At 36.3% G+C, this 23,445-nt stretch overlaps 1 protein-coding gene across 7 annotated transcripts in view; it reads left to right on the top strand.

The window, feature by feature from the left end:
- The window catches only part of NSD3 (nuclear receptor binding SET domain protein 3), a 97,118-nt gene that overhangs the window by 30,136 nt on the left and 43,537 nt on the right, over positions 1–23,445 (top strand). For 6 of the 7 annotated variants that reach the window (XM_063076778.1, XM_063076777.1, XM_063076775.1 and 3 more), the window contains exons 2-6: positions 3,227–3,945; positions 13,092–13,163; positions 13,649–13,811; positions 19,558–19,712; positions 21,352–21,867. In XM_063076778.1, the coding sequence (XP_062932848.1) occupies positions 3,271–3,945; positions 13,092–13,163; positions 13,649–13,811; positions 19,558–19,712; positions 21,352–21,867 (1,581 nt within the window). In that variant the 5' untranslated portion in view covers positions 3,227–3,270. Of the gene's footprint in view, positions 1–1,481; positions 1,543–3,226; positions 3,946–13,091; positions 13,164–13,648; positions 13,812–19,557; positions 19,713–21,351; positions 21,868–23,445 lie in introns of those variants that run through there. The other variant, XM_063076774.1, reaches the window with a different exon arrangement.

Genomic DNA, 23,445 nt, shown 5'->3' with positions numbered 1-23,445 from the left:
CTTTATTGTTATTAGTCTGTTCAGATTTTCTACGTATTCGTGGCTCAGTTTGGGGAGCTTGCGTGTGTCCAGAAATTTATCCATTTACTCCAGATTTTCAAATTTGTTGGTGTATAGTTGTTTATAGTAGTCTCGAATGATTCCTTGTATTTCAGATGAATCAGTTGTAATATCACCTTTTTCATTTCTAATTTTTGTTATTTGAATCTTCTCTCTTCTTTTTTTTGGTTAGCCATGCTAATGGTTTGTCAATTTCATTTATCTTTTCAAAAAAAATATCTTTTTGATTCATTAATCTTTTGTATTGTTTTTTTGGGTTTCAATTTCATTCAGTTCTGCTCTGATCTTAATGGTTTCTTTCCATCTGCTAACTTTAGGTTTGGATGGTTCTTGCTTTTTAAGGTGAAGTGTTAGGTTGTTCACTTGCCATCTTTCCATTCTTCTGAGGTGAGCATTTAATGCAATAAATTTCCCCCTTAATACTGCTTTTGCAGTATCCCACAGGTTTTGTTATGATGTATCATTATTTTCATTAGTTTCAATAAATTCTTTGATTTCCTGCTTGATTTCTTCTTGGACCCATATGTCATTAAGTAGAATGCTGTTTAATTTCCATGTGTTTGTATAGTTTCCAGAATTTCATTTGTTATTGATTTCTAATTTTAATCCATTGTGGTCTGAGAAAATACATGGGATAATTCCATTTTTTTTAAATTTGTTGAGACTTGATTTGTGACCTACTATGTGATCTATCCTGGAGAATGATCCATGTGCCATGAGCTTGAGAGTTATTATCCTTTGGTGGTGTACTTTCTTGATTTTTTGTATTTCTGGTATCTTTTCTTTGATGTTTATTCATTGTGGCAGGGGGTTTCACAGTCCACAGGTTTGACAGTACTGACTGACTAAGATGTTGCTGTGGTTGCCAATTTGGTATGGCTACCTCAGTGACTACTCAGTTGGCCATTAGTGCCTTGCGTGTGTGGTTGCCTCGGGTCTTGGGCCTCTCCGGGGCGCCACCTCTCTGGTCAGCTTGGACTCTGCCAGGCTGCTGGATCATGGGGCTGTACCACAGGGTGTGTGGTCTCTGCTAAGCTTCCACCTCCCGTGATGGACTTCTCCCTGTTCCATGCGCTCTGGCTAAGGCTGCTGGGATGTGCTGAGGCATCGCAGAGTGTGTGGTCTCTGCAGAGCTTCCCCTTCCCCTGCAGGATGTCTCCCTGCTCTGTGTGTGCTAGGCCGGGCTTGGGATGGAGCTGGGTGGCGGTGGTGAAGCCTACTTGCTGCTGGATTGCGCGGTGGTGGCCCCCCACAGGGTGTGTGGACTCTATGGAGCTTCTGTCTCTCTTGCCAGACGACTCTGTGCTCCGTACGCATTGGGCCAGGCTGCTAGATCGCGCGGCAGTAGTGTGGTCCCTGTGGAGTTCCTGCCTCCCCTGCCGGACGTCTCCCTGCTCCGAGCTCACTAGGCCAGGCTGGGAATGGAGCCGGGTGCCTGCGGTGAAGCCTACCTGCTGGATCACACAGTGGCGGCCCCACAGGGTGTGTGGTTTCTGCGGAGCCTCCACTTCCCCTGCCGGACGTCTCTCCACTCTGTGCGCACTGGGCTGGGCTGGGAATGGAGCTGGGTGGCGGCGGTGAAGCCTATCTGCCGGATAGTGTGATGGCGGCCCCACAGGGCATGTGGTCTCCGTGGAGCTTCTGCCTCCCCCGCTGGACATCTCCCCGTTCCATATGCACTTGATGTTATGTTTTTATAGTTTAAATCAGTTGATTTGTGAGAGAGAGTGACGCTAGGGACCGTCTATTCCGCCATCTTGACCGAAGTCCCCTAACAAATTCTTATGCATGTTTTATAATCATTGTTGCATAATGTGGGCATCTTTAGACACCTTTCAGAGGAGTTGCAATAATTGTAACAGTATAAGGCAATGATTATAATGCAAAGATTATAATACAGTTATCCAATCAAGAGTGTACATCAGAATCAGCTGGAGTATGGTCTTAAAATACTCATGCTCTGGGCCCCACTCCACATTTATTGAATCAGAATCTTTAGGAGATAGATGCTGACATGTGCATTTTGATTCTGCTGTGCATACCACTTGTAAAAACCACTAGATATTGGCGAGAGAGCAGGGAACAAGGCTGCCTCACACACTGTTGGTATGGGTGTAAACTGATATTGTACAGCATATAGAACAGTTTCACCGTATCTACCAAAATTTCAAATCTGTCCTATACATAGTTTCAAGAATGTTTTCTGTAGACCTGTTTATAATATTAAACAATTGTGAGCAACTAATTGGTTATCAGTAAATAAATGGTTATATACATTATGACAGATACCACTGTTGTTTACTATGCAACCATTTAAAAAATGAATATGTATGAAAATTATCTATACATGCTGATGTAGAAATATATCTAGGATATACTGGTAAATAAGTCACAGAATGAGCTGTATTTTAAAGAGAATTAAAACATAATACAAATCTTTCCATTAACTTTTTGAAATATCCTCATATGTAGGGAAAGAGGTAGAATGGCTACCAAAGTGTTTATGGTGGTTGTCTGTGGCATAGAAGGGTGGAAACAATGGGTGGTGGGGAGGGACAGGCTTTTCACTTTTGCATTTAAAATACTGCAATGAGATTTTATTATTTTGTAATAACAGAACTATGGGCAATATATGAATCATTCTAAAGGAAGCTTGTGTGGAAACTAATTTATATGTGTCAGGACACTGCTTAGCAGTTTTAGCTTGAGACTTTTATAACTTGGGCAACAAAATGTCAAAACTATTTTGCCTGTTTGCAAACAGGATAAAATTTGTTATGAAAGTAATCAAGAATTTCAAACAGGGCCGAGCCCGTGGCGCACTTGGTAGAGTGCTGCGCTGGGAGCGCAGCGACGCTCCCACCGCGGGTTCGGATCCTATATAGGACTGACCCGTGCACTCACTGGCTGAGTGCCGGTCACGAAAAAACGACAAAAAAAAAAAAAAAAAAAAAAAAGAATTTCAAACAGATAAGCATTTAAGATAAAAAGTATTTGCCCTGTGTCAGAATTATATTAGCTGTCTGTTTTAGAAATATTTAATGTCTATGCATATATGGATATTAAAGTTGGGTTTGAAACATTTTAGTGTAATTCTTTTTTGGTTGATTAGCCTCTAGCCTATGAAAATATTAATGCCATTTAATCCCCTCTTTTATAATTTTAGGCCCGATGAGAGAAAGGGAAAGTTAAGGATGCTGGAGCAGAACAATGGATTTCTCTTTCTCTTTCATGCAAGGGATCATGGGAAACACAATTCAGCAACCACCTCAACTCATTGACTCCGCCAACATTCGTCAGGAGGATGCCTTTGATAACAACAGTGACATTGCTGAAGATGGTGGCCAGACACCATATGAAGCTACCTTGCAGCAAGGCTTTCAGTACCCGCCTACAACAGAAGATCTTCCTCCACTCACAAATGGCTTTCCATCATCAGTCAGCATGTATGAAACTCAGACCAAATACCAGTCATATAATCAGTATCCCAATGGATCAGCCAATGGCTTTGGTGCAGTTAGAAACTTTAGTCCCACTGACTATTACCATTCAGAAATTCCAAACACGAGACCACATGAAATTCTGGAAAAACCCTCCCCTCCACAGCCACCACCTCCTCCTTCGGTACCACAAACTGTGATTCCAAAGAAGACTGGCTCACCTGAAATTAAACTAAAAATAACCAAAACTATCCAGAATGGCAGGGAATTGTTTGAGTCTTCCCTTTGTGGAGACCTTTTAAATGAAGTACAGGCAAGTGAGCACACAAAGTCAAAGCATGAAAGCAGAAAAGAAAAGAGGAAAAAAAGCAACAAGCATGACTCATCTAGATCTGAAGAGCGCAAGTCACACAAAATCCCCAAATTGGAACCAGAGGAACAAAATGTAAGTTGAAACATCTTTTTGAAAAAATGTTGTAGTCTTTCACATTTACTGGAAGTTCAAGAGATCTTTTTCAGTTTTTATCTTTTCAACTATGAATATTTCAAATAACTTCTAATCACTAGGAAGGTGCTTAGAATATTATAATAGGTGCTGAGTAAATATTTGTTGAAGAAATGAATGGACATTATTAGAGTGAAGGAATATTTTAAAAGTATGTGACACTAAGAATCTTGCTTCTCAAGTTTCTTTGTTCTAATAGTCTTGATTATTTTTATTTGCTTATAATAAATTCCTGGTTTTTGATGATGAAAAGAGATGGTTAATTATTGTTTTTTTATTATTTTAGACCACCCTTTGCCAGTAGAGCTTAGGTTAACACTCATTACTAATGTGTTTGCTATAAAATAACCTAAGCAATAGAAGAACTCTTTTTATTAAAATCAGCATTATATTCATATATATTGATTAGAACTTCACATGGAGGTGTTTTTGTTTTTGTTTTGCTTTCTTTTTCTGCTGGGGTCCAGATGGAGTTTTTATAAATGTCATCCTTTACAGGTAACGAAAGATGCATGCTACTGAATTTTTTAATATCTGAGGTTTCAACGTGAATTTGCTTAGCAGTAATGTAATAATAATAGTAAATAGGTAACAAATCAATTCTAGCTTGAATGAAGAGTTCATGATATGAATTGCAGATGTTTCCTAGACATTGATTTGGGAAGAAACTAATATATATTTATTTTTGTGACAGTTATCTGCTTTTATATCTGGTATGCCTCAGTAAGTTAATTTGTTATCTTCTGTTCAAAGAACTTTCTTACCAACTCATCTTTTTCTTGATAGCTGGGATCCATTACTTCATACAACTCAAATGTGATCTTTTTCTGGAGTAAAGGTCACAACAATTGTAGACTTTCACAAGTCCCAGTGTGACATTTCAATGTTTTTTCTTATTTTTCTATAGTTTTCTTATTTGTGCATTTAACAAACATTGATTAAATACTATGAGCTAGGCACTCATAAGAATTGAAGGTATGGCAATGAATGAAGAGGAAAGATGCCTCCTCTCAGGGTGCCTTATATTCCAGTGAGGACAGCCAGAAAAATACATACATACATATGTACGTAAGGTTAGATGGTGTTAAATGCTATGGAGAAAAAAAAAAACTGGGTAATGAGATAGAGTAATCAGTGACACTTTAGCTATTCTGATGTCTTAGTTCTGCATCTGTAAAATGAAGCCTTTGGTAATAAATGATTTCTGAAATGCCTTTTAGTTTTTTTATGTCATTTGTTAAATGCCTCCCACAGAACCTAGCTCATAGAGTAGCTTAGATCGACTGTTAAGTAAATGAATAAATGGAAGGAGAGAAATTAGCTTTCTGCACACCAGATATATCCAGTGTAGCATTTCTTACCTAAACGTGCAGTGAAACAATATGTGATGCACTGTGACCCTTGGGAATCACAAAAGTACATAAAACTGAATTTGGTTTTAGCTTATTAGTTCTTGTGAACTGTCTTGCTGGCTTGCCCTGCTTCTGCTATAGAGAATCTGGCAAGTAGGAAAATAACCCATTTTACTTACTAGGCTAGATTTCTTACCTTTAAAGTCAGTTAAAAAATTATCTCAAAAATAGGAAAAAGGCTGGAAGCAGGATAAAACAGCCTGTTTATGTTTTGTATTTACTTTCTACTTTATTAGAATTTAGGGAAAAATTCAGTGCAGTGATGTTTCTAGTAGTCACTTTGCAATGAGATTCTAAAACCAGTTCTGTTTTTGTTGGATATCTGCTATGCTTGGCTATGTATATCGTTTAAACCTTCAGTTAACTGTTATGTAAAAGGATTAGAATATTTAGATATAATTTAAGAGTTTTAGTTTATTTTCTTTTTTTAGTGAATGATGCTGAGCATTATTTAATGCAGTCATCTGCCACATAACAATGTTTTGGTCAATGACGGACCACAAATAGTAAGGTGGCCTGATAAGAGTATAATGAACTGAACAGTTCCTATCACTTAGTGACGTTGTAGCTGTCCTAACTCCTAACGTCATAGCGCAGTGCGTTACTGTTGTAGGAGCAGTAGGCAATGCCATATAGCCTAGGTGTGTAGTAGGCTACAACATCTAGGTTTGTGAAAGTATACTGTATGATATTCACACAAAGACAAAGTTGCCTAATGACACATTTCGCAGAACACATTCCTGTTTTTAAGTGACACATGACTGTATTTGATTATATAGGATCTTAACAATATCTTGAAGTAAAATAAAGGAACATCAGTTTTTGACCAAAGGTATTATGTAGAAAGTGGCATTGATTGCACTGAATATTACTAAGATGATTGACTGAAAGGTGACTTTTAGGGAGAAATCCAGGTTTTTTCTTGTCTTCTTTTTCTTTCTCTCTCCCCCCTTCTCCTCTACTCCTTCCCCTCCTCCACCTCTTCCCTCCCTTCTGCCTTCCTCTCCCTCCCTCCTTTCTCTTTCTTACTTTCCTCCTGTGAAATAAAGTGAAGAGCTAAGTTCTTATTAGTTGAATTTTGATTAATTGAAATTTGATCACAAATGGGGGCAATTGTAAGCTTAAGAAATAGGTGCCTAAAAGTTGTACTCTGTTCTGACAACGGAACTTTAAAGCTAGAGCTCCTGGCTCTTGCTTATTGTTAGTATCACGCTTTTGCCAAGCCAAGCAGGTGACTAGCGATGTGCACAGTAATGTTTTGTGAACTTGTACGTTTTAAAATTAGGTTTCCTTAACTTGAACAACATCTGCACTGTTCCCTTCAGTACAGTTGTTTTAAGTGTTTTAATTTTTGACACTCTGTACCTCCTGGTTGTCCCTAGGGTTCCCAACCCTTGGTGTTTAACGTTGTAGAGGTCTTAGAAGTGAAAGGGAACTCAAAGAAGGGTCTGCTGACTCCTCTGGACAACTCCCCTCCCCCAGATGCCTCAGGGAAGCATAATGAAAACTAAATGCTTAGGGGAAAAGTCTGAAATAATTGTCCTTGAGCTGGATTTGCTTTTTATTGATTTTTCTCTCTTTTTTGTTGTTTTTTGTTCTTTAAAAGCCCACTCATAGGTTCTTTTTGGAGCAAAGAAAATTTCTTCTGAAATAATACACTTTTAAGATTTTCTCCTGCTACTTTCAGTACTTGTGCAAGTATTTCCTCCCAATTCTGAGCTGTTTGGCCTTCTAAAGAGTGGCTGTTATTTGGAACAACCCAAGCATATCTTCTCAACAGTGAAAATGTGTCCAAACATCTAGGCAGCAGGAGACCTGAGATCACTACTGAAATTGTGTATTTTTAAAATGTGCTTTAGCTGTTTTTCCTCCCACCAAATTAGAAACATGTGGAAATGTTTCTGCATTTCTTCCTCCTTGGCAGGTGTAGTGCCTCAGGCATGTGAGTGTAGGCCCTATTCAAACATTTATTGGTCCTCCATCAGTTCTTCAGTGGGCTTATCCCCTAAGGCCAGTCTCATTAACTCATAATTTGCCACTTCCACTTAGGAAAAGCTGAGTGGCTTGATCAGTCCCATTAACACTAAATTAGAAGTTTGGTTCTCTAGCCTCAGAATATTAGGCCTTAAAATTCTTAGAAACTGTTCACATGCAATATGTTTTTTTTGTGTACATTTTTTGTTTCTTGAGATTATGAACTTAAGCAGTTATTTAAGTAGTAAAAGAAAAATGCACAATTTATTGCCTTTAAATTTTTCTTTCCAACTTTCATGTTGACGTTAGTGTTTTGTTCTTTTAGGGAATATGATTTTGCTTAATGTTTTTGAAATTCATTTAGGTAATATTAAAGGTTTTAAAGTCTGCCAGATTTGATGCATACTGTTAATCTTTATGAATCTCTTGGGTTTTAATAAAAGTACTAGACCAAATTTTTTTCAAGAAATATTTAGGATACTATAATTTATTTTAGCTGCTCTCAGCATAATTTTTTCCTTTAAGAAACTTACTGTGATTCCTTCCTGGAAAATAAATTTTTCCATGTGGAATCAACTAAAAATGTTAAAAAGTGGTATATACCCATAAAATTGTTTAAAATTAGGATGAATTGAACTAATGATAAGGAAAGCCAACATTGTCATTGTTTTCTATGATGCTTTTTCTTCCTAACAAAGCAACCAATTACCAAAAAAGGTGTCTTCTATTTAATGCTAATGTTTTCAGCTTGCCTCTATCCTTTGAACACTGAAGGAAAATGGATTTTATACCCAGAACTATTTCATCTCTTGGCATTTTCTGATTCTCTATTTTTCTTGACTCTAAACGTTTGGTCTCCATTGGCCATTTCTTCTAAAAAAAAAAATCTCCTCTTAATTGTTGTTTGTGATAATATGTTATCTCTTGGTTTATTCTCTTACCTTTCTTTTGAGCTCAAATCATAGATCTCTAAGTGCCTGCTAGATATGTCTGTTTTGCTCATGCATTAGCATATGTTATAATCTGTATTCTCTCTCTATCATTGCAGCATCCTTGACTTTTTTTCTCTCCTATTTACATAGTCTTGAGAGCTTAGAATAAAACTTCTTGGGCTTCTTTCTCTCCCTTGCCACCTCTTTCCTTTTAAAATGACTGTATGAAAAATTTCAATTCTTTGAAAGTGATTTTGCCAATGTTTCAAACCATCCTGAAGGAAACACCAACAATCTGGAACAAACTGAAAAATTAATAAAGGTAAGACATTTGAATAATAAGAAGGTTTGAAAGGAAATCCTGTCTTTAATCCAGAAAGGGGAAAATGTGAATGGGTTTTAGATCCGTTCTTACAATAGGAGGCTTCTGTCGTATGGTAAAGAATAGTCTCTCCATATCCATCTGCCCTTGTGAAGACTGAGTGTGCTCTGGATGATGACTCACTTTCTGTGCCTCTTCCAGTAGCTTGATTGGAATGAGAAGCTAAGGTAAAGGTTTAAGTTGTACCTGTAGATCGAACTAAAGCTACCACAGAAACCTGTACAAATGTGGACAGTATTTCTAAACTGCTTTATTATTGCACCAGTGATTAGAAGAAAATTTTTCATTTGAACATAGATTTTTCTTTCCTTATTCAATGACTGTGTCTTGCTAGATGTTATGGTACCACCACAGAAGCATCTGACAGAGTTCATTTGTGCCTGTCCACAAGTTGCCACTAACTTCTTTCACCTGGATTATTGCAGTAACCTCCTAATGAAACATTCTGCTTCCCTTCTTGCTCCCTTACAAAATATCCCCCACGTAGGAGCCAAGATGATTTTTTAAAAACATAAATTGATATGTGTTACTTCTCTTCCTAAACCTCTTCAGTGGCTTTTCATTGCACTTAAAATAATATCCGAACACTTCACTACAAATACAAGGCCCTCATAATTTAGCCTGTCTCTCCACTTTCCACTCTCATCTTGTAACCTCTCTCTTCCTTGGGCAGTTCAGTCAGTTGTTATGCCCTTGAAGTTTCTACCTTCTGAAATCTCAGGTACCACACACATGCTATTCCTTCTTCCTGGAATATTGTTTCCTCCACTTTTTACTAAGCTAACTCCTCTTCCTTTCATATTATAAATTTACTTTCTTAGAGAGGCCTTTTCTGACCTTCATATCTTCTCACTCACACATACACACACATGCGTGCACACATGCACACCACTATAAGTGGATGTTTGTGTTTCTATTTGGTTAATGTCTATCTTTCCTACCCAACTGTAAGCTCCCTGAGGTTAGGGATCACATCTGTTTGTTTCATCATTATGTACCCAACTTCTAGAACCGCACCTGGAAAGTCATAGGTACTATTGTTTTCTTAAAGAAAATAATTTTATTAATATTATTTTTTTACATTCTAGGATATTGTTGCAGAGCAGTTGGGAGGGAGGAGGAGAAGGGAAAGGGGAAGGAAATGTGATGGACGAAGGAAGAAGGAGGAGCGGCGGGATTGAGGCCTGTGGCACCCCCCTCATTCCTATAGAGGAGACTGGGGGGCTTCCTGTGGTGGCTTGGTCATTGCTGGGCTGGGTACAGATGTCAGGGGAGTGTGGTAAAAGCCCTCACTGCCCACCCCCCCCAGCTCAGGAACCCAGGGACCTTCTTGCTGTGGCTTGGTGGTCATGGCTGGGCTGGTTGCACGTGTCAGGGGGGCATGACTGAGGCCCTTAGCCCCCCACCACGCCGGCTCAGGAGAGCCCAGGGCACTTCCTGCAGCAGCTCAGTGGTTGTCACTGGGCTGACTATGGGTGTCTGGGGGCATGGCCAAGGCCCTTGGCCCCCACTGCCTTGGCTCGGGAGAGCCCAGGGCGCTTCCTGCAGCAACTCAGTGGTTGTCACTGGGCTGACTATGGGTGTCAGGGGGCATGGCCAAGGCCCTTGGCCCCCACTGCCCTGGCTCGGGAGATCCCAGGGCGCTTCCTGCAGCAGCTTGGTGGTGGTTGCTGGGCTGGCTGCAGGTATCAGGAGGGCATGGCCAAGGCCTGAGGCCCCCCACCACCCTGGCTCTGGAGAGTCTGGGATGCTTCCTGTGTTGTCTCATTGGTTGTTGCTGGGGTGGTTGGGTGTGTTGGGGGTGTGTGGCCAAGGCCCTCATTCCCCACCCTCAGGACTGGTTGTGGGCATTAGAGGGCATTGCTGAGGCCCCTGGCCCTCCCCACTTTCTGGTTTGGCAGCCCAGGTGACTTCTGGTCTTTCTAGGTGTTATAGGTATTCTTTGGTGAAATGAGACCTTTATTAGTTAATATCAAACTTTGTCTCTGGTTGCAGGTACTTTGTTTTTTCTTTCAGTTCTGTGTTGGGTTGTTTGCTGTTCCCACCACTTAAACTCTGCACTGGAACTAATTTGTTGTCCTTTGCTTACTTCTAAAATGGGGGAACTTCCTGTGGAGACCAATACTTGAGCTGTGTGGTTTAGCTAAATTGCTGCTTTGCTGCTCATTCCCTAGGGAAGGCTTTTTGTGCAGCTTAGGTTTTCATGGTTGACTTTATAGGTACTTCCGGGCCTATTGAGATCCAGTGCACTTGGGTTGCGTAGAAACTCTGGTCTGGGCCAGAATCTTTTCATCAAACTGCACCCCATGCACTTCTGTATTCCTGACCAGTCTCCTCTGAGTGGTCCTATGCCGATTGGGGGGCAGATCAGCTGTCCTTGCTGTGTCCCAGTGTTCTCCCGGTGACCCATCTCCCCACCGCCTGTGCTGCAAACACTTCCCTTGGGACAGGCCATGTGCAGGTCCCTTGCAATGACTCACTGGCCTCTGAGTGGCTCCTTTCTTTCAGTTGTTGTGGCTCCTTGTTCCAGCGTGGGTCCACGGGAACCCTATTAGTGGTCTTGCTGGCCCGGGAGCCACCAAGGCTCTCTTCTCTCCTGCCACCTCCAAGCAACTTTATCCGAAGGGCACAGCTGTGGCTTTTGCCAGCTCCTGCTCTGTGTGCTCAGCAGCTCCAGCCTGGAAGCCGCTGGGGCTCAAAATGGTCAGAGCGCTTTTTTCTTTCTCGTATTGTGGCTTCTCCCACCTTCATGCACTCCATGGGTCTCTCCTCCTCATCCCCTGAGCTCTGGCAGCCCCAGATTGGTTGTTGTTGCTTTTTTATAGTTGTAAATTAGTTGATTTGTGGGAGAGAGTGGCGCTGGGGACTGTCTATTCCTCCATCTTGACTGCAAGGTCCATAGGCACTATTAAATGAATGAATGAATGATACTTGGGATTTGGTATATTAGCCTGGCTTACATAAAATATTTTCCTAACAGTTAATAACCTTTATATTTTCTTTTATTTAATAAAACTGTGTTTTCATCACATTGCCTTTAAAGGTCTTGAAATAATTGAATGAGAATTTTAAGTAGCTTTTAATATTAACCATATTCTTTTAGTGGAGTTAAGACTGAATTTAATGGATGTGTACCCTCTTTTTAAGCCATCTAAATTAAATTCTGTTCTTTGAGAAGTGAGAAATTTTAAAAATCTTTTAAATTCTTGAAATAATTTTCTTTTTACAGAAGATACAGGTAATGCAAAAATATGGAAGATCTTTTCCCTAATCTTACTCCCAAAGACAATTACTGTTATCAGTTTGGTTTACATTGTGCCAAATACTTTTAAGGTATATATAGACTACATTTAAATAAAAAGTTGGACAATGTTGATAGACGTGCGGATTACTGACATTAAATAATACAGTAGATACTATCCTTTTGCTTAGATTTTCTCATTTTGTGTATTTCTGTAGGATAAGTTCCTAAAACGTAATAGCTAAATTGAAGAATATACATATTTTGAAATTTGGTAGATATTTCCAAATTGCCTCCCCAAAGGGTTGTAGAAATTAGTTTTTTAAATAATATCCTTGGGGAGGTTATGATTTTAAAAGTCATGTAATATTTTATTATAGACAATTTGACAAATGTAGAAAAGCACCAAACAAACCAAAAATCCCCACTTATTTCATCACCTGGTGATAGCCTTTTATGTCCTTTTAGTCTTTTTTTCTGTGCACATGAAAAAATTATTTTTCCAAGATTGGAATCACACTATTCAAACTGCTTTGCAAATTACTGTTTCAAATAACATTATAATTAATGTCATTTAAAAACATATTTAATTATTCTATTTAGTTATACTATAAATTTATTTAATTCTACATTCTTGGACATCTAGGTTGTTTCTCATACTTTGCTCTTATAAGTAGCACTGATATGCATATCTTCATACTTATATATATATTTTTACAACTCTCAGTGCTTTTTCAGTGTACCTTCTTAGAAGTGGATTTGCTGGTTTAGAGTCTGAGAATTTAAGGCTTTTCATACATATTGCCAAATTGCTCTCCAGAAAAGTTTCAAGTTACATCTTACTAATAACCTCAGAATTCCCATTTTTCTGCAATCTAATAGGTAAAAAAAAAATTAGTTTAATTAGAAATTAAGTTTTAAAAGTAATCAAATGAGGAACAGGAGCTATAGCTATGGTATGGTATGGAAAATGAATGTTATGACATAGCTTCATGTACTGAATAAGTTATATTCTTACTCCTTACCTTGTTCAGTTAATAAATTTATTCTCTTAGCTATTTAGTTTTCTTTGATTCTTTTTCTGTATGTCACTGTTCTTTGGTTTACTGCCATTTTATTCTAATCACCTATACCTCTTTGCTTAGAGACCAAATGAGAGGGTTGACACTGTATCAGAAAAAACAAGAGAAGATCCAGTACTAAAAGAAGAAGCCCCAGTGAGTTGCTTTATTGAATACTGTCTAACTAAATATGGTGTAAGAAGGTGAAAGTGGACTGATTAAATTACAACGCATTGTATTATTACAATGTGTAGTAATTTATTACAATAAAGTAGTTCCATACTTTATTCCAGAAATTATACTGAAATAAGTCTTGGAGCTAGTTTAAGAGGTAGATATTTTCAGTGAGTTTATTTTCCTTTTCAAAATTATGACCAGTTTTTTTATTGGTCATGGGAATTGACAAGATGCCTTATCAGTAATTTGCGGACAGAAACCATCAATCCTGTTTTTGGTATTTGGGGTTGGACCTATATTTTTGTCTCCTGTCTTCTTCCCATTTTCTACTTAGACATACTAGGTATCAGAGAAAAGCATAATTGAAGAAAAATTTTACATTGGTAACATTTTTAATGTTCTTTGTGCATAGTTTTGTTTTTTAAGTTTCTCTTCTAATGAAGTTTTTTGACCTTTTCCTGTAGGTTCAGCCGATACTATCTTCTGTTCCAACAGCAGAAGTGTCCACTGGTGTTAAGTTCCAGGTTGGTGATCTTGTTTGGTCCAAGGTTGGAACCTATCCTTGGTGGCCTTGTATGGTTTCAAGTGATCCCCAGCTCGAGGTTCATACCAAAATTAACACAAGAGGTAAGAAAAGGCATAAATAGATACTAAGTAAAAGGTTAGAAATAAATAAAAGTGAACTTTTAATGTTATATGCAAATATAAGAATACACACATAATACATAATCTGACACAAAAATATACTTGTACATATCTATACCCATTTTTAATAACCAGTGAAATAATTATTGTCATCTTAACTGGCAGAAAGCCTTTATAACTGGTGTATTCCTTGTTTTCCCTTATATCAATCACCCTGCATGTGTTTATGATTTCTTTCATACTTCTGTTTTTAAAGACCTTAATCTGACCAACCTTTCACATTTTCTAAAGAAAGCATGTGGATAAGTGATAAGATGTCTTATGTGAGCTTAATAAGCATTTGGGCCAAGACTTCTTTGAACATTTTTATTTCATCATTGACTTTTATGAGTAGTAATTGTTTACCCAGACAAGTACTTTTTATCTTGGTAAGTTTTGCAGGATACTTTTTTCTCCTCTACTCTATTATTGAATCTATAAATTTACTGGGGCACCCTTATAAATTTCATGTGAAATGGAAGTATAGCTACGTAACATAGAAGCCAATCTTAGGAATGATATAAATTAAGAAAAAATGTATTCTAAGTTTTCTCTACTTTTTTGGGAGGTTTGACTAAAACATTATGTGGATTAAATTCCTGATTCTAGCATTTGGAATGGACTTGCTTAGTAGCCAAAGGAAGGTTTGAGATTGAAACTTATTTCTGGATATTTACTTTGTGAACTAACTCTTATCCTGTTTCTCATTGTCTATGACAACTTTGTACCTCTTTCTTTTTCTTTCTCCTTAAATTCTCTGTTTTGGTTCTTGGTCACTATTATGAGTAGAAAAAATGTTTACTTAAGTCTGGTGAGTCAGATTTGTGGCAGGATCAGTCATTTCTGTGACTCTTAGCTATATAGCCAGGAATCTGCCCTGGTATAGTAGGCAGTTCAGCTTAACTGTTTTTCATCTTGTCAATATTAGTGCTGGTAAAAGGTTGGGAGAGTGGAAGCATTAATGGGGCAGAAATGAAAAAAACCAACATTGTTGAATGTCTACTTTTGTGAAGGTACTGTGTTAAGCAATTCTCTTATACATTTTCTTGTGCTATCATCATAGCAGCAACACTATGAAGTAGATACTTTTGTTACCCTATGATTCAGATAAGAGTTTAAAGTCTTAAATCTTATTTCATAACCTCTCCTCTTAAATACCACTTTGTAGTAGAGGGAAAGCCATTGAATTTACCCAGTCATAATTTACAGAAGTTGGGGGGAGGCAGTCCTAGTCCTTCATTTCTATGAGAAGGGTGTTGGCCTCATAGTCTCTGAAGTACCTTGCAGGTCTAATCTATGGTTCTGTGAGTGGGAAAAGAAAAGGCCAAGGATTTTCCACAAAGGCCGTGCCTTCTTAAATAAAACAATTCATGTCCATATCTGGGCCTCCAGAGCTCTCTAAGAAATTACATCATGTGAAAGTTGTGGCTCATCAGTTCTCTCCCCTTAGGAAAGCATCCTTTTGAAATTATATAAAGAGTTTCACATTTAATTACTTTGTGAAAACCTGCTAATTTCAGCTTTTTTATGAGATACAAATGAAAGCACAATTTATGCCTCCTCTATTCCAAAGGAAGCATTTAAATTTAGTTTTATTAATTAACCATATCTGGTTGCGTACCCCTTAGGTACTCTTTCTATTTTAGTGCTGGAAATCCTGGTTTTGTTTGTATTACTACCAGAAATCTGAGGATTTAGGTTAAAAAAAATAATGCATATTTTGATAAAACTACTGCAGTAGTTTTTAAAAAATGATACTTTATTGAGATATAATTCACATACCATAAAATTCTAGTACCTTCACAGAGCAATCTTCATCACAATCTAATTTTAGAACATTTTCACCTCCCCCTAAAAGAAATACCGTATCCATTAGCAGTCACTCCTCATTCCCATTCCCAGCCACGAGCAGCCAGTAACTACTTTCTGTCCCTATAGATTTACCTATGTGACTTCCTTCACTTACCATAATGTTTTTGAAGGTCATCTATGTTTTAGCATGTATCAGTATTTTATTTCTTTTTATTATCATATAATATCCCATTGTATTGCTGTGTAGTATAGTTTTTCTGAAAACCAAAAGACATAGCATGAAAATTTTGTTGATTACGTTTTCATACATCACTCCTATGAAGCATTTTGTATTGCTAATAAGCTGTATACCTTGGTCATATATAGTAATCGTTGGTTTCCATATTGTTATTAGTTAGTATTGTTATTAGTCAGATTCTTAGCATTGGAAAATGTATTTAACGGTTTTTCACACATAACAATGTAATAATTCTTTGTAAGAGCATGTTGAAAGATATTTGGATCACATTTCCATTTTAAGTTGTATTTTATTGTTTAGGTCTCATTTTAAGCTTTTAAAAGTTAAAAATTAAATGCTTTTTTCTGCTTATAAAAATATTGCATGTTCATTGGGAAAGATAAAACTTTACAAAAATATATATGGTAGAAAAGGAAAGGTGTCCGTAGTCTCTCCCTCCAGATAAGTAACTACTATTAAAAGTTTGGGGGTAATTTTTTTTCTCTGTGTTTATTGTAATTAATAAATATGTAAATAAAGATTTTTACTGAGAGTTTTAAAGGATATTACATGATACTTGTTTTTGCTTTTAATCCTAGCAATACTTTAAGTTTAGAACTAGTTTTATCTTTGTGTTACTTTTCTTATATAAAGATATTTCCTACAACATTTTTCTATTGAAAATTTAGTTTATTCGGAGACAGATGTGCTTGTTTCCTGATTTTTTTAGGTCTTCAGGGTTTTTTTTCACTATTATTTTATAGTTTTCCAGTCAGAGGAAACAAAGTTCTAACAAATAGGCAAATTATTTGACTTGTTTCCTCCCTAGTAAATGATTTAATGGAGCAAGAAGTTAAAAATACAGATTTAAATGAGATTTTGTTATCTGTTTCAGTTTTCATGTTTTAACTGTAATTTAAAGTCCTTTGGGATTATTTGTTTGCCTCTGAATAAATAATTCTGACTTTGGGACACTGATTATGACCTATGTTCTTTTTATCCTACTACTTGTACCTGCTATCGCATCTTCCAAGCTCATCCATTATTTTAGGTTATATTTCTGTTTTTCTCCCTGAAAACCCTTGGATTTTTGATAAACCTTCTTTGATTAATTATAATTAGATTTGTGCTTGGCTTTTCCTTCTCAGATTAAATGTAGAAATCCAAGTTATGCATGTTTCTCTCTTCTCAGACTATTTTATATATAAAATTTTAATCTGGTTTCAAAATAATTCCTTAGATAATCTTTCATTAATGTCTAATAAAATTCAGAAATTCCAATCTAATTTATAATTTATAGATTTCAGATAACTAAGTCAGTTCAATTTAGGCCTGTAGTCATAGTAATCAGGATCCACTTGTTGCCTTTCTTTTCCTACCCAAATTATCTTGGATTACCAGAGTAGACCAGTTCCTACATTTCTCTATTGCATCTGATATTTTTTCTCTAGCGCAGTGTTTTTCAAACATAAAAGATTAGTTTTTGTTTATTTTTTCTAAAAATGTCCAGTCTGTCATGGACCAATACTTCTGTAAAATACAGTAAAACTTAACTATTAGAATAAAAGCCCCCAGTACATAGTACAAGAACCCCAGTCGTGTCTAAATGTCATGACAATGACAAATTATTATTGTAGTTTCTAAATGCTCACTCTCAACTTCTGGACTTATTTTGTCACAGATTGGCTTGTTCATCAAATCATACTTTCAGAGTAGCACTGCTGTCAGCAGCAGTTCTCAAATATTTTGGTCCCAGGACCCCATTTACTCTTAAAATTTTGAGGATTCCATAAAGCTTTTGTTTATGTAAGTTGTATCTATTACTATTTATTTGAATTTAGAAATTAAAGCTGAAAAATTTTAAAATATTTTCTAATTTATTTTAAAATATCCCATTATATGCTATTATTATGTGTTTATGAAAAATAACTAGTTTCTCAAAAAAATTAATGAGAAGATGGTGTTGTTTTACATTTTACAAATCTCTTTAAAGTCTGGCTTAAATGAAGATATTTGACCAGTTAACCCAGTTGGTTAGGATGTGGTGCTAATAACACCAAGGTCTGGAGTTTGATCTCTGTATTGGCCAGCTGCCAAAGAAAAGAATAGAAAAGAAATGTGAAGATGCTGGAAGACACTGGATTCTCATATCTACCTCTACATTCAATCTGTTATGATTTGTTGCTTTGGTTGAAATATATGAAGATAATCCTGCCTCATACAGATGTGTTGTTGGAAAAGGGAAGAGTATTTTATTAGTCTTTTCAGATAATTGCGGATATTTTTCTTTGATGTTACACGAAAACTCAAGAAGGGGAGGGTTAATTATAATGTGGAATCTGAAATCATAACATTGAACTTTTTGTTATATTAAAATCCAGTGGTTCTATCTTGAAATTGTAATAGATCTTTTACCTTGCAAGATTTTGTAACATTGTGCATTGGGCATTTAAAAACCATTAGTTTACTGAGTCATACAAGTCTTCTAAATGTTGACACATTCCTTCATAGATGCTTTTAAAAATCACATTAGTTAATATCACCACTTATTTCATCAGAAGATTCTTTGATTATTGGGAGGCCAGACTCACAGAGGCAAATACAAATTTTCCAAAATTCCAGTTTTTCTTGAAAGATCGTATTTTATGATTGGCAACAAATACTGTTGTTTTCCTTGAACTGACAAACTTGCTTTGCTCATTTTTAAGGAAATATCTGCCACGTAGTCAAATTTGTATAACCATATTCTAATTTGAATAACCATATTTCAGTCATTCTTTCAAGTAAAAATGGTGTTCTGTGAATAAGTGGCCAGTTCACCTTGCCACTTGATCACACAAGTACTTTCCTCAAGACAGCCACAAACTTGAGTATAGCAAAAATGTTTTATGCATTCTTACCATTTTATCACATAGAGTATTAAAGAGATGTATTTAAGGCTCGAGATTTAGTAAAATTAATAATTTTTAATGCTTCACCAAGGACATTAAATAAAACTGGCTTTTTTTTTCTTTTTTTAACTGCCAGTGTATAGTAGTGCAATGTGTTGCACTCAATTTGTCTTTTTTCATGCTAAGATGCCAGTAGTCTTATCCACTATTGCTTTTGCACTATTAATTGTAAATGTCAACATAGTGAAAAAGACAAATAATATTTTGGCATTATTATGAAAATAGTTTTGATCTCACAGAATTCCTGAAAGTGTCATAGGGGCCTCTGCCCCTCTCCATCTCTAGGTCTGTACACCACACTTTTATATAGCTTTCTAGCAGTTTGACCAGCACTTGGCTTTTAAAAGTCCAAGAAAACATATTACGTGTTTTTCTAAGGAAATATTATTTATACCCAGATTTGTTTGTAAAAAGATTTGAGGCAAAGAAAAATAAATTGCATAACCAAGTTAACAAATCTGCTAATTAACAGAATTCCTGTTTTTCTTTGTCTTAAAACTTGCTGTTACTAATTTTAATCATTTGGGGTGATTTTTACAACAGTGATTAGTTCTGTAATTGGTAGGTGTTGCAATATATCTTTGGGCAATCTAAAGTGTACAAGCTTTAATGGGAGTAGTGCTAAGGAACCTGCATTAGACTCCCATTTTTGGCAAAGTATAAGTGGATGTTTATGCTCTGAATGGTTAATAAGAATTTTTACTTACAGGTGCCCGGGAATATCATGTCCAATTTTTTAGCAACCAGCCAGAGAGGGCATGGGTTCATGAAAAGCGGGTACGCGAATATAAAGGTCATAAACAGTATGAGGAATTACTGGCTGAGGCAACCAAACAAGCCAGCAATCATTCTGAGAAACAAAAGGTAACTAACAACATATTCATTTTATTTATATAATATGATTTTAAAAACTTGATAATTTTAAAAGTTTGATAATTTAGAAGAATTTTTTATACTTGAATTCAGAAAATTGTTAGAATGATTTATTTGAACTCCTTTTAGCTTGGTATTAATTATTATGGTAAGTGATCAGTAAGTTTAAGTGCATTAGTAAGTTTTATATGTCACATAAACAACATTAGAGTACTATTAAAAACTTTTTAACTACCTGCTAATAAAATGTTGGATTCTGTTATGAATTGAATTAATTAATGTACATAAGTCTACTAGATGCTAGTGAAATACAGATTTTGCCAGGGATTTTTATTCTTTTTCCTATTTCAGCATCTTTTCAAAATTCCTCTTCATTCTTATTTAGCAAAATTGTTTTATGAAAGTAAAGTTTAAAAATATTTAGTGAGCACCTATTGTGAGACAGTTATCATTTTAAGCATTTTATGTATAGTAATTCATTTAGTCTCTATAACACCCTATATGAGGTAGATGCTATTGCTTTTTCTACAGCTGAAGAAACTGAGGCACAGAAAGATTAAGTAACTGATTCAATCAATATCACACAACAAATGGAATCAGAAAATATGTTTGATGTGGTGGTGGATATTTTAGAATTTTGACACGAATGCTTGATAATCTGGTTGGGATTTTAAACTCAACTAGTTTAGAAGAGTAAGAGAAAGAGTAAGACTCTTCTGATTCAGAAATTTGTCATTTTTATACTTCAAAAGCTAAATTTTATCACTGAGGGTTTTGATTAATTTTATCCGACTTACATTTTGTAGATTTATACAGCAGTATTTGACATATACTATACCATCTCATAGTTTCATTAACTAATTTTTGGCTGCCTCCATCTAACCACTTGGGTAATTCCTAACTGCTTTGGTCATCTCATGCACCTTGATTCAGCTACTTTGGTTATCTTACATACCTTTACCCCAAGTTTTCTTACCTCTCTTGCCAATCCAAAGTCTTGTGTTCGGTTCTGGACTTAGAGACCTATGGGAAGTGTGGTTTAGGTTTATTTTTTCCCTCATACATGCCTGCTCTCCTTTGCCTGTGTCAGCTTTTGTTTGTTCCTTGGCGCTCCCTCCTTTTACTTCATTCTGTCCGTGTTTGCGTTATGGTACAAACGAGCAGCACAGCTTCAATTGTTGGCTCTACCAGTTACCTCAGCGTGCTCTCTGTAGCACCTATGATTTACCCCCTTCCCCTGGATATGAGGGAGTAACGGGAGCTTTGGGGTGTCATTTTTAATGGTAGTGTTTTATTGGCCACTGAAAGTAGTCATTTCTGTAATCCTCCTTCTCTTTTCCCTCATTATAGCTAGCTTTTTATGAATATGATGTGAGGAGGGTGACTCCCTCTTTGGGGGACTTGTCCAGCAGAGAGGTCAACAAGGATGGATATATCAAAGAAAATAGACCTTCATGTCATCTAATAAACTAATACTAATTTGTCAAGGTCATGGAGTTAGAACATTCTGCTTATTTGACTGAAGAACCTGAAGATATCTGTGTATTCCTGAAAAGATCACATGGGTGACACATATGGTTTTAATGTATCTATTAAAGTGTATCCGATAATGCCTGTGTCTTTTTTAAAGATTAGGAAACCCCGACCTCAGAGAGAGCGTGCTCAGTGGGATATTGGCATTGCCCATGCAGAGAAAGCATTGAAAATGACTCGAGAAGAAAGAATAGAACAGTATACTTTTATCTATATTGATAAACAGCCTGAAGAGGCTTTATCCCAGACTAAAAAGAATGTTGCCTCCAAAGCCGAAGTTAAAAAAACCCGAAGACCAAGATCTGTGCTGAATACTCAGCCAGAACAGACCAATGCAGGGGAGGTGGCCTCATCGCTATCAAGTACTGAGATTCGGAGGCAGAGCCAGAGGCGGCACACAAGTGTGGAAGAGGAAGAACCACCTCCTGTTAAAATAGCGTGGAAAACTGCAGCAGCAAGAAAATCCTTACCAGCCTCCATTACGATGCACAAAGGGAGCCTGGATTTGCAGAAGTGTAACATGTCTCCAGTTGTGAAAATTGAACAAGTGTTTGCTCTTCAGAATGCTACAGGAGATGGGAAATTTATCGATCAATTTGTTTATTCAACAAAGGTAACTCCATTTTTAATGGTTTTTTCAGGGGACGGTATGTAAAGAATAGTCAACCTGGGCATTTAAAAAACACAATGGCATAATTTAAATACCCTTTGTATCCATTGCATTTGAAATGTACAGTCGATTTACTCTGTAGACAAAAAAGACATAGGCACAAAGGCTGTGTTTTTCTTTTTGTTTTTCCTCTTTTGTAATATTCCCATCTGTAATAGATTAATCTTGAGCTTGCAGCCAATATTGAGCTGTAGAAAAAAGTCATAGAAAAAAAACTGGGTACTTTGTTTCTAGTTTGTATAGTTAGTTTTTCTTAGTTGCAAAGTATGCTTCTTATCAAAATCATCTTTGCCAGTTATCTGAATTAACCATTATTATAAAAGCCACTCTAATAATTGTACCTGCTAACCTGTTTGGATGCACCAGCAATTTTGTTAGACTCCTGTTTGTTTCGGATATCTAACTGAATTTTAGAGAAATCCCAGAACTATATTTATTCTGTATTAACTGTGGTGATAGCTTGGGTAATGAGGTGGAAACAGCCTCTACAAACTGAATGTCTCCATAAGTTTGCGCTGGGCCTCCATTTAGGGCACTTATACTTCAGCTTTAAGACTTAAAAACTCTTTTATAACATTGGTAATATTTATTCCATATACCTCTTCACCCTCCCAAAATCATGATTTTGATTTAGTTGCATCTCACGCATGTGTACATAAAGAATTATGTGCTTATTTTTTTCTTAACATAGTCATATGCACATTAAAATAAATATTAAATAATATTTAATATAGGATACATAAATTATTTAAATAATATAATAATTCTATTTTCTTGTAGAGAAATGTTGAGAGTCTTCTTTTAACCTGTTTCTGCCCATAGGTTTGTTTCAGTGAGGCTGAGCTACCTGGAAAAGCTTAAATTGCAGTCTCCACTTGCTTCTTTTGATAGCCAGTTAATATTTTGCATCTTTTGAATAGCAAATGAATATTTTGCATCGTTTTTGAATGCAAATTGGCTTTATTGGAGCTAGTTTTATCTGCTTCTGAATACACAAACTCATGCCCCCCCCCACACTGCTATTTAAAGGAAATTTGAGATAAAACTGATCCTTTTTAAATGAAGGCTTAAAATATATATATATTTATAAATTACTCCTATTTCATTGCATTGACAGTACCTAAAATGAGACCTAAATTAATTGTACTTGCCAGCTCAAAATTACTTTATTGGGTCACATTTTGCTCACTATGAGAATGACATATACAGAAATATCTAAGGATATTCTTGTCTCTCAAGACATTTTGACATTTTTATCTGTGTAATGGGGTACTTTGCCAAATGAAAATGACTAGAGTTCTGTCACTGTGATATGTGTAAAGGAAGAAACTGTTCAGACCAGAAAATATTTTGGTTTTGACAGAAAATTGGTTGTTACAAGTTCATTTTTTAGTGATATTTATCACCTGGACTTAGACAAATAGGGTTTTTTTTTTTTAACCACATGATCTCATACATTTTAGAATTTATCCTGATGACCTTACAAAATTGTTCTGATAATGACTAAGAAAATAAATTAAC

This window comes from Cynocephalus volans, chromosome 13 (assembly GCF_027409185.1).
Source record: "Cynocephalus volans isolate mCynVol1 chromosome 13, mCynVol1.pri, whole genome shotgun sequence".
Lineage (NCBI taxonomy): Eukaryota > Metazoa > Chordata > Mammalia > Dermoptera > Cynocephalidae > Cynocephalus > Cynocephalus volans.
This window is presented reverse-complemented; position numbering and strand designations above follow the sequence as displayed.